This window comes from Temnothorax longispinosus, chromosome 10 (assembly GCF_030848805.1).
Source record: "Temnothorax longispinosus isolate EJ_2023e chromosome 10, Tlon_JGU_v1, whole genome shotgun sequence".
Lineage (NCBI taxonomy): Eukaryota > Metazoa > Arthropoda > Insecta > Hymenoptera > Formicidae > Temnothorax > Temnothorax longispinosus.
The window spans coordinates 15,032,819-15,046,724 of record NC_092367.1 but is presented as its reverse complement, the minus strand read 5'-3'; the positions used below and the strand labels follow the sequence as shown (position 1 = coordinate 15,046,724).

The window sequence follows — 13,906 nt, the reverse complement described above, 5'->3', positions numbered from 1 at the left end:
GAAGATTTATTCATATGATTGCTAAATATAACAACGTTTAGCGTGTCAAAACATGTCCCGTCAGATTCCCCCAAAACGTCGTCGTACCGATACAATATTCTCAGCCGTAAAATAGCAATAATCTTTATTGCACTCCCATATGTAGCAATTACAACGTAAATTTCACAGATTCGCTCTGTTATCGATATACTCGTCGTCGTCGTCCGCGAACTTGATACCGTCCTCGTTCTCGCGGATCAAGTCGTAGAAGGAGTCGCGCGATTCCGTCTTCATGTCGCTCTCGACCCCGTAATCCGGGCTCTGAATCTCTTTCTTGGACAGACTGATGTTCAGGTTGTCCGTCGTCAGTCTTCGCGTCGCCGCTGGCGAGTTCAATCGCGGCCCCGAGAACTCAATCATCGGAATATTAGTGCAGTCCGAGAGTTTATTGATCTCGCGCGGTTGCGTGAACTGCGTGAAGTCTCGGTACTTGCACGGGCCACTCACATTCAGGTTTGTCAGAACGATGTCTGATTTCGGATCGTCCTTGGCACTCTGAGGACCTCTGTCCTTGCCGTCCGCGTATCCTTGAGTCTTCGAGCTGGTCGACTTGCTAGACAACTTAGGCGCGTTCTCGTTTTTGAAATAGCGGTTCTTTTTGTCGCCCTGAGAAACATCTTTCGCTTTTTGACTCACGTGAGGCCTCGAAGTACCGTGATGAAGTACCGCCTCTTCGGGATGCCTCTTGAAGGCCTGCCTTGATTTCTCCGATTTATCCTCCGCCTTTGCCACGACACCGTCGAAGATATTTACATAGTTGTCCTGCCGACTGCTTCTCGCAGCGCTCTGTTCCTGGGAGAAATCAGGTTTAGTGCCGTGAAGACGATTGGGAATGGTCCTGTCAATCGCAAGTTGACTACACAGAGACTCCTCGCTGACCCGTGTCCTAGAGTCCTCCAGGATCCGATGGATCGGCAGTAGGTGTTCGTTCAGCCTGGTGGTTCTGCTCTCGCTGATGCTATCCTCGGACAGAACGCTAGCCGATGACGAATCGTTCCTCGACGACGACGAGGACGTCGAGTCTTGGCGTTGCTGTTCAAGACTCGGTCTAGTCTCCTCGACGCTAGACGCGATTTGATGTCGCATACGCCGATACTCGGCCGGGGTCAGGGTCGCGCCTTCAGTGCTCTCCGGCAGTCGGTACAACGCCGGGCTCGTCGTCGTGCCTTGAAAACAATCCGGACAATCCGCAGACGGACCTTGAGAATCCTCGGACATCGACAACGGGGGTATCCATAGGAGAAAAGCTGGATCCATACCTAAGTACGAGCCCGGCGCGGCGCCGGCGTTCGCGACGTTGTAATCGTAATAGTCGATCTCCATATCCGTCTCCGGATTTGTCAGACTGAACTCCGAACCGGGCCCTTGTAGCAGTCGCTCGCGATTTCGACGGTCCTTCGTCTCCTTACCGCTGCGTAACGTGGACGTGCCCGATAATGGACTGCTCGTCGACGAATCCTGATAACAGTTTTCGGTCGCAGTAATTAAATAACTTTTCTAGCGCAAAATGTCGAGTTAAAATTGAAGTTTACCTTCTTCTTGAATTTTCCCCGAATAACATTACATTTATTTCACTTGTATTTGAGTAATTATTTGAGATCGTCTGTTTTATTGTAATTGATTTAATAAAATTTAATTAACGTTAGACATTATATTGATAAAATATTGTTGCGTTATTAATGAGACGAATAATCTAGCTTCTTTCTTTTCTTGATTCTGTTTTAACTGCTTTTCTGTGTGGTTTTAAGTGGAATACACGCAATCAGATTATAGATCTCTACCTTAGACTGCAAAGGATTAGACGTGTAACGATGAATTCTTGCAATATGCGGGCTGTCGGTAATACTCGCTCTGCTTTGACATCTCGTCGTGTTGCCCGACGTCAATTTATTCGCGGGACTGACAGATCCCAGAGTGCGTAATCTGCAATGTACAAACTATTAAACTGTCCATTCGACTGTCGGAGGCATTCCAAAACGTGGCCGGAGATTACATTTTGACATGGATATTATATAAAATATTTCTTCATTAAGTTTAATGAATTATATAAACAAACAATTTTATTTCTAGAATTATATTTACTTGACTGGTGTGGCATATTTTACTTCCGGCTGGCCAATTGCCATAATAGCCGATACCGTCGCTGGTGGTTCATCGGCGTGCAATTTGTTCGGTATTACACTCCTCTCCGTACAGCTTTCCTCGTTATCTCGGAACTTCAAGGTGGTCGAGCTCAAGCTGGTCTCGTCTTCGTATCTATTACATCAAAAGTATACCTTAGAATAGAATACAGGTGGTTGATATAGGTTGCAAATAAAATATTCAATAAATCGATAGCTCTCTCATAGAATGAATAAAGCAAAATTGCACAATACTCAGTAATGTTAAAATATTAAATATATAAATACGATCGAATTAAAAATATTTAATTCTCCATATATCAAAATATTATAAGATCTTAATTTATTAAGACCAAATTTGTCACTTACTCCGCCAAAGTTTCCGAACTATCATAACCATCCTCCACCGCGCAAGGTGCTTTGCGTTTCGACAGTCTTGGTGTGCACTTCTTTGGTAGTCCCACTAGGGACGCGACTTCCGAAATTAGTGTCGTAGAAGACATCGATTTTGCTCGGCCCACCATCATATCGCTACATCCTGAATAATTTATCAATTTTTTATGTTTTCATGTTCTAATACGTTTTTATGTAGCACATAATATATTAGTTGTTTTAATATTAATTTATTCTATTCTGTACGATTTGCACTTGTTGTCGACATTAACTTCTTAATAATCAATGCCTAATCGTTTAATACACGAAATTATGTCAGATACTCACCGGAGTGCTCGCTCAGAGTATCCAAGTCCTCCGCGATATGATACTTCCTATATTTCAGTGCAAATTGTAGTGCTAGAAAAATAGATATAAAGAATATGAGTATCAAAAGGGATGCTGTTGCTAGATGCGCGGGTCCCCAGAAGATCCATTGCTCAACAGTGAGGGTGGAATTCGTTTCCGAAGGGAGCGAAGCCGACGTCTTATTCTCATACAATTTTTCTGAAAATATCAATTATGTAAATTGCATCGAATACAGTAACGACTGTAACGAGTACGGAAACAATGTAAATAAAAGTACACAGTGATTTATGTAATTGATAATTCGTTGCACTCATATCATATTTATTATTATATATTTAATATAGATATCTATTAATATATTAGATTTAATTTTATTTTATATAATACATGTTAAGTAACGCTTACGAAACGTGCTCGCGTGTCCCAAAAAACCACCCACGCAGGAATTCCCCGAGGCAGTGTGCTCGTCGCTAAAGAATTCGAGCAACAAGCTTTGACCCGAGGAAAATATCGTTCCCGTCACAGGGGCAACCTTGTCAAAAGCGATATCCGTCAAGAGTTCCGCGCTCAGCGAATCACCGTCGCGAGCACGAAAATATTGTCCCGGACAGGGAAACTGCGTTTGATCCAAATGCAGTCTGATTATGTAGTCCGATTTTGCCTACGCCAATCGAGATCTATTGTTATAGGTATCTTATAGGCCGAAGATAAATAAAGCACTATTACTTTTCATTGACCGAATATAAGATTATTCGAGTTGTATTTAAAATAATTAGAACAATGTGCGCGAGAGAGATTTACCTGCAGCAGCCAGAAGGAACGACCGGGACAGGCTTGGGTATTTGCCGCCAGTATCTTATTCAAGGCATTATCGCCGAAATTGATAATGCAACCACACCGACACTGCGCGCCGATCTGTGCCGTAACTTCCGGTCTCGCGGCCGCTAATGTCGTTCCGTGTCGGCACTCCCATCCCTCGGTATTCCACGCCTCCTGGAAATCGATCCTGCCGGTGCCGCCGCAGGATTCCGTCTCGACCGCTCTTCCCTGTTTCATTTTTTTTTTTCGAGCAAACGCGTCACTGTTTGATCCGATTGCCACGTATTTTGCATTTTATCGGCCGTTAAAACTCACCTGACAGAATTTCGCTCCGTATTTCGGCGGTGGCGTGTCGCAAAATCGATATCGATTACGAACGCCACCCACGCAGGAGCTGCTGCAAGGGCTCCACGCGCTCCAAGGACCCCAACCGGCCGCGTCGTTTTCTGCATTAATAAATTAAGATGAGTAGGCAGGAGAATATATATGGAGTGTCTCAAAAGTCGAGCACGTTGTCACGGAAATTGCTTAAAGACATTGAAATTTAATGAGACACGCATGCTTTTTCGCAATCTCTTAATCTTCGATATCGTCTGTAGTCGAGAAATTTTCTATCAATCGTGTTTTAATCATTTTTGTGAGAATTAATTTATTTACCGCTCAAAGAAAATATAAAAATACACGCGCGATTTATTTTTTTAGTGATTAATGAATAGAATCGGATCAAATCAAAACTTGTCAAAGTAAATATAGTAATAAAACGTAACAGTACCTATAGCCCAGTCAATAGAGCCCGAAAAAGCCGCTGAAATGGAATTAATTCCGGGAAGCGATTTTTTTTCTTTGACTGTTTTGGAGGGTCATGGGTAGTCTAAAACCGGATTTTCGGGATTCTAACTCTGGAGCGTTAGCCGCCATTTTGATTAGAAGGTTGATTTTGTAAATATCTCGCTTATTTTCAACTTTAGAGTGAAATTGGTAATAACCAAACTTGTAGAAAATTTAATACTCTACAATTTTGGTTCTTATTATTTTTCACCTAGGATTGATATTTTGGGTCTTAGACTCGAAAGTGGGGGGTGAAATTTTATTATTTTTTTTTAATTTTTTGAATAAACGCGCCATAAACTCTACCCCCGTGGTGATGTGGAGAGAAAAGATGTTTTTCATTATACCAAGTAAATTCAAAAAATAAAAAAAAATAATAAAATTTTACCCCCTACTTTTTCGAGTCTAAGACCCAAAATATCGATTCTAGGTGAAAAATGATAAAGACCAAAATTGTAGAGTATTTAATTTTCTACAAGTTTGGTTATTATCACTTCCACTCTAAAGTTGAAAATAAGCGAGATATTTACAAAATCACCCTTCTAATCAAAATGGCGGCTAACGCTCCAGGGTTAGAATCCCGAAAATCCGGTTTTAGACTATTCATGACCCTCCGAAACAGTCAAAAAAAAAATTGCTTCCCGGAATTAATTCCATTTAAATGTCTCTATTGACTAGACTACTTTAGTCATGAACGAAATTAATTTATGCTCCAGTTTTATTTCACCGAAAACAATCGCACACGTCTTTTATTTTGACCTACATCGAACGGTGAGCAATCGCGAGGCTCGTTAAGGGGATAAAAATCTACGTGCAGCGCGCGATCTCTCGAGGTGAATTACGAGGCGCGGTAAATCTGTCGGGGACGGGAGGCACCCGGCTTTTAAGCGTTTGCATGTCCACTCACCCAGAAGCGGGAAGGTCGGTATACACGCGAGCTTCACCTCCGCCATCGCGCCGGTGATCGCCTGGCTCACGTAAATGAAGCAATACTCGATGAACTTCTCGGTGAAGATATCGCAGTCGAAATTCAGCGAATGCTTGCCCGGCGCCGCCTTCAATTCCGCCACGTAGTGCAAGGCGGACGGCGGCGCCAGGGAACTCACGTCCGCTCGCAGGCGGCCGTAAACGCGCACGCGATCGCCCTGAAGACGGCACGCGGGGTACTGAAAGAGGACCGATATGCCCGCCGATCCCTCGCAAGGATAGATCGATCTCGCGTGAACGTTGAAGCTAAACTCGTCGGACCATTCCACCTGCGAGTAAAACAGACGTGCATATATATATAATTAGTTTACATATATGTACCTACATATGTAAACTAATTGTTTTAATTTATATATATAATAAGCGCGTGTGATGATATTAACCCTTCTATGCTCTAGTAATTACTTCCATAATTATTACCTTCCGCAACCATACTCCAATTATTTTAATTAAGAAACTTAATTACCTTAATGTACGCGCTGGTCGTTGGCGCGGATGGATTGACGTCCGAGGCCTTTAATCTGAGCGCGTAATTTCCGGCCAGTCCGAAAAATTCGCATTTCAACTTGACAATCTTCGGCGAGGCGAAGCCGTTTATTTCCTCGTAATAGAGCACCTAAGGAAAGTTCGAGGAACGTAAGGGATTGAATTTCGTGACGTTCTCGCGCGTTTCACACGACACGATCCCTTTATCAAATGTGGCGCTTACTTGCATGCGACCGTTGTTCTGTGGATCGCAGGCGGCCGCGGTCGTGCCGCAATATATGAGTTGCAAAATATAAGCTGCCACCGGAACACCGTTGGCAGGTACACATGAAATTCCGTTGTACTTTATAGTAGCTATTACCGGCTGGCTAGGATATGTACCGAAGTGTTGGGATTCCAAAAGCAGAGAAGGGGTTGGCCATTTTACGTCTAAGGCACTGCTCATCTGGATACGTTTTGCATTTCAATTAGGCAACACTTTCAAACGATGAGACACCGATATTATAAATACGACGTTCGTTAAGATTTTTTTCACGATTCTTTCACGTTCCCGAAAAAATACATAAAGTCAAATCTCGAGAAAAATGGATTTCGACTTTTATGTATAATTTATGTGTAATAAATGTATAGTGTTTATCGATCTTAAATTTTATCTTGCCTGATATATTAATTTTTCTAATTTCTACTAAAGAAAAGTTTTATAATATGACTGCTAGAGAAATAGCCAATAATTTTAAAGATTTAACATAACAAATTATGCTGTTATTATCAACCCTGTTACTCAAGTTCTGTATATTAAATTAATTATCTATCTGATAATAAGATATAACATGATTACGTGGAGTATAATTTGATAGTTGCAGGAGTATACTGACCTCAATTTCGGGCAGTCCAGCAATGGCAGTGTTGTATCTGGCAGCCACGGTTGAGAACTTGTACTGAAGTCGTAGTGTATAAATTCCGCCGCGTGAGAAGACACCACAAGGTATTATCACAGAAATATTCTCACTCTTATGCGGCAGGGTATCCAGAGGGAAATCACCGATCAATTCCGACGTGAGGCCATCGACGTATAGTACTCTGAAATTAATGCGCGAAATTAAGATACGATATATATCAATGCAATCATTTATATTATAGTACGATATCGCATCGATAGTAATAAATTAATTTATTTATTCTTCGAAATTCGAAGAAGAAAAGTAGAAAGAAAATATTTATTTATATTTGGACAAAATAATATCTATAAAAATTGTTTTGCAAATACTTTTAATTACGAATACGGTTTAACGTCGTCTAGTTCATTTCGATGCTCGATTATTTAGGGGTGCGTGTAAACAGCTGAACATTTCAGGGCGTCGCGATGCCGTGCATGTTCGTGAAGTTTTACGATTTTTTTACATACCTAAGCACGAGCGGTTCGTGACCCGCGCTAACTCCATCTTTCTTCGGATCGATTTTTTCTTTCTCGTCTTTCTTTATGCCATTTGTGCCGTTGGTGGACATGGTACTTGTGGATACCATAGAGGATTCCTTTTCCGAGTCCAAGATAAAAACGGTCACATCGCCGGACAAAGCCATGTGGGACGGAGGAGCGACAACTTTTAATAGTATTGGCTCCTTCGCGTCTGTCATCGATCTTGTGATACCTGAAACCGGTAAACACAAACATCTAAAGTTGCGCAAAGTTCAATATTTCCTTTAGAGGCGTTAGTCAATTACCATTAATTAATTTAAATAATTAGGAATTAATAATTTAATTTAAAAAATGCGGATTCTATATCGTTCACGATTAAAGCTAAATTAATAAGAATGGACAGTCTTTTAATCTTAATAATCATTTTTAATCGCTAACTTAATATAATTAATATATAGTTAAATAATAGTTATTATTTCATTCAATTGTGTTACTCATTATTGTGGTACAATATCATATATATTTTTTAGTACAATGTTGCATTTCTTATACGTCTATGCGAAAATTAAAATCTTTAATGTTAATACCGCATCTCAGGAGAAGGATGATTAATAATCCCAATGATGACCGTTCGGATGTCCAATTCATGTCCGGCTCTTCATTGATGACTGCCAGGGCCTAACCGAGATATTTCGGTGCCCCGGAAAATGTAACAAATCTGCTCTGTCTCTATTCTGTTAAGGATAATAAAAAGCGCATTAAGTTTGACTGTCATTAAATAAATTAGACTACCGTTACTGATATGAAATAAGTTAAAGCAAAGTAGAGCGTACTAGATTACGTTCAAAGAAAGTAAACCAGAGTAACCCAGATTACGTCGGAATAATAAACGCGCTCCTATAAAGGTCCTGAAATATTTTTAACCCCAATGATAACTATCGAACATGCAATTCAGGCATTATGTGTCCCAAAAAGTTGTTTATTGTGAGGTCATGGTTTAAATTAAATATTAAGACACTTTATATAATTTAACAGCATTTATGATTTTACTTTTGATATTCTCTTACAATTAGTATAATTTTCCATCAGTAAATCAATTTTTACACGGGAAATTAAGAAATCTCTATTCTCTCGTGCAAATAAGAAAAAGGAATTTGTAAAAAATTGATTACATTATTGATAATGTAATGCTCTTTTCGCAGATATTAATTTAAATTTCTTTGCTTGAATAATAATATTATTTTAATTTTAAGCGCAATAATTGTGAGCATGGTAAATAAAATTATTTTCTAAATATTTATAACTTTTATTTATTAATTTTAATCTTAATTTTTATTAAGAAATTAAGATTAAATTAATATAAAATAAAATTCTCAATAATTAAAAGGTTAGGCATTTATGATTTTACAGCGTAAACTCTTGCTAAATCTATCTAGCTTTAATCGCCAACATCTTATTTTTGCGAACGATATATTAATGCAAGATACATCGTCGATTTAGTTGCTTCCCAGATGTAAATAAGTTAATGCTGGTAGCGGCATAATTTTGCTTCGGGCCAACGATCAAAGTCACCGGGCGGCGTGCGTGCGTTTTACACCCCCGTTCCGCTTCTGAAAATCTGCATCCTCGTATAATTGCACGTGTTGCACCCTTAGGGCAACCCCGCATCGCTTCTCGGAGGGAAATCGAAATCGGGCATCGTCCTTTCCCGTCCGTATCGATCGGCCGCGTCCCTATAGCGTGCACCGTTTCAGAAAACGCACGTATGTACGCGTCTGTGTACGACGTCGACCGCATTAGGGGGTACGATATTTCATGTCTATCATGATACTCGCAAGGCTAATAATAGACAGATAGCACAATTAACATTTGCAAACTTAATGAATGATATATTTAACGTAGAATTCTATTTTTATCGCGCACTTAAAATGTGTGAAATAAACAAAAACAAAATAAATGAAAACCACAATTTTCTCATGTTGCATAATGTGCAATAAACTTCTGCATAAATTTTTATATTGTATATTGAATACTATTTAAAATAATTTTTATTATAGATAGTATTTTGTTGAATGTAACTTGTATTTTGAAGACAGTAATGGTTTGACATTAATAGCTGAAAGACGTTAATAACTTTTAAAGCATTTTTGTTTATATTCAATTTTATATTCAACTTTTAACTAAGTAGTTGACTATAAAACTGACTACTGCGAGAAATATACGTGATGTTCGTCTGAATCGTTTTCCGATATCGCCTCTATGTTCACAAAATATTTGCGCATATCTGTGAAAGACCTGACTGGTCTCCGCGGGGTGTCTCGAACCCCCTGAGGATTCTTTTCACGCGAAACAAAAATGGATGGATGGATGGTGGACCCTTCCATAAATGTGCTCGTTAAAATCGAGATTTCTCACTATCTGCGTTCCCCTGCTAATTTACGAGAAAACGCGATCCATGTGTGAACCTTTTTCTTGTAAAAATTTCTTGTTTGAAAAACAAAAAATATGATATATAATAAAATTTCTATTCGAATAAGTAATTTTTCTATTATAGAAAATTTCTATTATAGATATTAGAATATAATATTGTAGAATAATTTTGATTTATTATGTTCATGATTAAAATAAAGTTATTATTAAAGCAAGGAAATTATTATTATTATTATTATCGAGATTTTTTACTATCCGCGTTCCCCTGCTAATTTACGAGAAAACGCAATTTATGTGTGAACCTTTTTCTTGTTAAAATTTCTCGTTTGAAAAACCAAAAAATATGATATATAATATAATATAATTTCTATTCGAATAAGTAATTTTTCTATTATAGAAAATTTCTATTATAGATATCAGAATATAATATTGTAGAATAATTTTAATTTATTATGTTCATGATTAAAATGAAGTTATTATTAAAGCAAGGAAATTATTATTAGAGCAAGAAATCAAATTCTACGAAGAGAGAATTATTTATGTTATCAGTAACTTTTTTATAATTTCAGTTTTCTTCTCTGTGCAAGAGAAAAAAAGAGAAAGAAAATTCTCTTATTACGTAGTACTTGATTGTTACTGGCAAGAATTTATTTTGGATTTGCTTTTAAGTACTTATATAATGACGTAATAATGTGAGGATGATAGATGTGCCCAATGTGGACAGTCCACGTGTTGGAATGGCGTAGAAAGTATTTGGATCGATTATGCAATTGGAATAATGAGTTCGTAGTTGCGTACAAAAGGGAATACCGACCCCACACAGACAGACACGCATTGCTTATCGCAGCGAACACGCGTAGTGGTGATTAACATTGATATATCACAGATAAACATCGCCCCTCTGCCGGAGGCGCGACGATAGGGCAACATCGAGCACTCTTGCAGTAACAATCGCGAAACATGCACAAGATGCATCGACGATTTATGGCGTAAAATAAATTTTTGGTAATTTTTTAAAGATATTTCTGTGAATCTCGGTAGAAAATTGCTAAATAATTAAATTAATAAATTTTAGTCTTGTATCAAGCATTGAAGCATTGAAGATATTTTTTAAATAATTATAAAATTACAGCAACAACCATGTACTAACATTTTCTTAGTACTTCACGTCTTTAACTAACTTCTCTTGAATTGAAGTCTAATTTACAATTATATTTTCTAATTATTCTAATACAAAAGAAAAATTTGATAAAAAAGTTAACTTTATATTAATTAATAATGTAATGATGCTGCCAAGCAGTCACTTTTTAGTTTATATATTTGTTCATATATATTATAAGTTTATATATTTGAAGAGTTCTTCTATTTAAAGTTAAAATTATTTATTATTTATCTTTAAATTATCTTTACTAATTCTTTGAAATTTATACTCAATTATCTCCAATTATCAGTTATTGTCAAGCATTTTTGAATATTTTCTAAAAGCAACATAGAAGTCATGATGTGAAAGATATTTTCAAGCTCCTCAAACATTCGATGGATATCCTAATTTTAAATAAAATATCTTCGAAACATCTTTGCGATGTCTTTCCAACATTTATATTATTTAAAAGTCAACGTGCTTCGCTTACGCAATGTTTCTTATCCTGACACGGTCCGCATCTTCTTTGGATCAATCACAGACCGATATAGATTTCTTCCGCCCCGGGCAGGACAATATAGATGAATTCGATCGTCGGCTCTCCGACCCGATCGATCGATCTTGCCTCTCATTGATCCCCCCCTCCGCGTATCGACGACGACGATGTCAACGAGCGGCCGTTTTGCCGACCGAAGGACGACGAAGGGGGTGCGCGATTACTCCGACGGTGGCGGCGGCCTCCTAGAATCGATATCGAGAGCCACACGCGAAATTGCCGGCTCGCCTATCCACGCCGCACAAACACCCTCGCGCGCATCCCCGCGCTGCTCCGAGGGTCGACCCTCCGACGGACACGAAATTACCCTCCCGCCGAGGGAGAATGCCGACGATCTTTATGAGAGTCGGGTCTTCTAAGAAACCGACACTATTCTTACTTCGTCTCTTTCTCTCCCGGCTCCCTTTTCCCTTTTCTTTAGTAAACGAGAAGTAATTTCGAGTTTTTTTATTTATTAAATCTTTAAAAGTAAGTCCATAGCTGCGACGTGTGCATTTTTCAAGTTAACACGGGAAGAAATAAACGCTTTTCTTCATATTCCTCAGTCGTTTTCTTAGAATTGCTGTCAATACCGCGATGCTATATAATGACACCGTGAAGACTGAAAGCACTAAATCGACAGAAACTGAGTTCAGAAATTAAACAATTTGTTTTTCCTCGCAAATGTCTGGTCGAATTGTTCGCAGGTATCACTACCACTCTCCCTCGTTTCGAATTATTCCGTAAGATCGGAAAGAAATTTACGACGTGATCGGCGCGAGATTTTTGCCCGTCGGCGAGGGATCTCTTGCGGAAATGCGAAACAGGGAGCAACTGCGATGGGGCGACGCGCACATCGCGACTAAAGCCGGGGTCGCCGGCCACCCCTCTTTCTCTGTGTCGGATGGGGTCGAATCGCCGCCACCGCCACTGCCGCCGCCGCCGCCGCTGCCATGCCGCCGTCGCCGTCGCCGTCGCCGTCGCCGCCCCCGCTAGCACCCCCGTTCATCGCTCGACGGGGTGCGCCTTAGGGGTGTGCATTATGACAGAAGGTTGGCTTCTATGAATGAATGCCCGATCTATAACGTGATAGCACGTTACCTCGTTGCGTGTTTTCGGAGCCGGGAAACGCGAGACCGATTTCGCCTTGGGGGGTGGCAATTTGATATCCGAAGAAACGGCGAAGAGGCGAGAGATTGCGAAGGCGCCAAAGTCGGGAGTGGTTTTGAGCAATATCGGCGCTGAGGAGGCGAAGGATAGTGTTGGTAGGAAGATCAATGTAATATGATGTTTCGAGAGGGGAAGAAAGAATAATTTGTACATTAAATGTAGATATGAGACGTATACATCTTCTTTTATCCCCTTTAATGATATTAAGGGTATTCTCTGAAGTCTGGAATATTAATGCGATACATCATAAATATGTAGTATAATAAAATATTATTTTATATAAAAGCTTTAATATATTATTAAGCAAATTGATTGAGGGAAGTCGATTTAAATCTCAGATTAGACAATTTAAATCATATTTTTCTTCTATCTTTGATAAACAATTTATTTTTAACGTTTAAATCTACAAAATTAGTCTAATTTATCCTATATATATAAATTAATTTCACTAATGTTATTATATATTAGCAATATTTTTACCGAAGATATTACAAAGAAATATTATAAATTTTATAAAAGAAGAGAATATTTTTAAAGTTTTGTTATTTTTGGTATCTATATAATTTTTGTCATATTTAATTAATAATTTAATCTTTCTATATTTTTATATAAAAAGAGAGAAGTTTGCTAACAGAAATCATTAAAAATCTTTCAAATTTTGTTTCTGTACAGTCGTTTCTACTATCTTATTGTTTTTACAAACAAGATTGCAAAGACCCGTTTTTTCAATAAATAAATACAGGATTGAAGACGGACATAATATAGTGCGTAAGGGAATATCTTCTGCAGAATTCCATATTTCTTATTTCTTAATAAATCATTGGATAACGAGACACGACGAGTAATTATCGCGAGTAATGTTCAAACAAACGAGGGTTTGAGTGCTTAACTTCCCGGGGCGCGAGCCACTTCTGCGCAGCCCTTCGTATAGCTGCAAATCGAAAGAGAATGGAGGGTCGTTGCAGGGAGGCATACCTCAGCCAATTAACGAGTGCAGCCTTTATTTAAAAACCTTTCTTTTTCTTCTACGTTGAATCTAATTCCTATTTATTGTCTGTCTGCTCGACGGTAGGGGCGGCATTCTCTTCATCCCGACACTTCTTCTTGCACCTCCTCGGCGGCGACGATAGTACAGCTTGAATAATCGATACTTCCAGCATTTCTCCATCGCTGCACACGCACACGGCTATCGG

At 38.9% G+C, this 13,906-nt stretch overlaps 1 protein-coding gene across 2 annotated transcripts; it reads right to left on the bottom strand.

Moving 5' to 3' along the window:
• Window positions 1-97: 97 nt before the first annotated feature.
• Window positions 98-12,452, bottom strand: Gogo (golden goal). Of its 2 annotated transcripts, XM_071790398.1 has the most exons (16): window positions 11,499-12,452; window positions 8,025-8,171; window positions 7,426-7,669; window positions 6,896-7,100; window positions 6,244-6,465; window positions 6,001-6,150; window positions 5,455-5,803; window positions 4,035-4,165; window positions 3,702-3,947; window positions 3,306-3,561; window positions 2,880-3,098; window positions 2,529-2,697; window positions 2,122-2,295; window positions 1,821-1,962; window positions 1,299-1,497; window positions 98-1,205 (listed from the first exon to the last, which is right to left on the bottom strand). In XM_071790398.1, the coding sequence occupies exons 2-16, from the start codon at window positions 8,083-8,085 to the stop codon at window positions 163-165; spliced, it is 3,810 nt and encodes a 1,269-aa protein (XP_071646499.1). In that variant the 5' UTR covers window positions 8,086-8,171; window positions 11,499-12,452; the 3' UTR covers window positions 98-162. The 2 variants fall into 2 exon arrangements, with proteins under 2 accessions (XP_071646499.1, XP_071646498.1); XM_071790397.1 differs by having other exon boundaries at window positions 98-1,497; window positions 11,499-12,450.
• Between the last annotated feature and the right edge of the window lie 1,454 nt (window positions 12,453-13,906).

Bases quoted from the DNA above. Each gene is read 5' to 3' on its own strand.
- Gogo (XM_071790397.1), bottom strand. From the start codon at position 8,085: ATGAATTGGACATCCGAACGGTCATCATTGGGATTATTAATCATCCTT. The intron at 3,562-3,701 runs GTAAATCTCTCT...CGATTGGCGTAG, and splicing joins GTTCCTTCTGGCTGCTGCAG to GCAAAATCGGACTACATAAT. The intron at 1,498-1,820 runs GTAGAGATCTAT...AACTGTTATCAG, and splicing joins CTAATCCTTTGCAGTCTAAG to GATTCGTCGACGAGCAGTCC.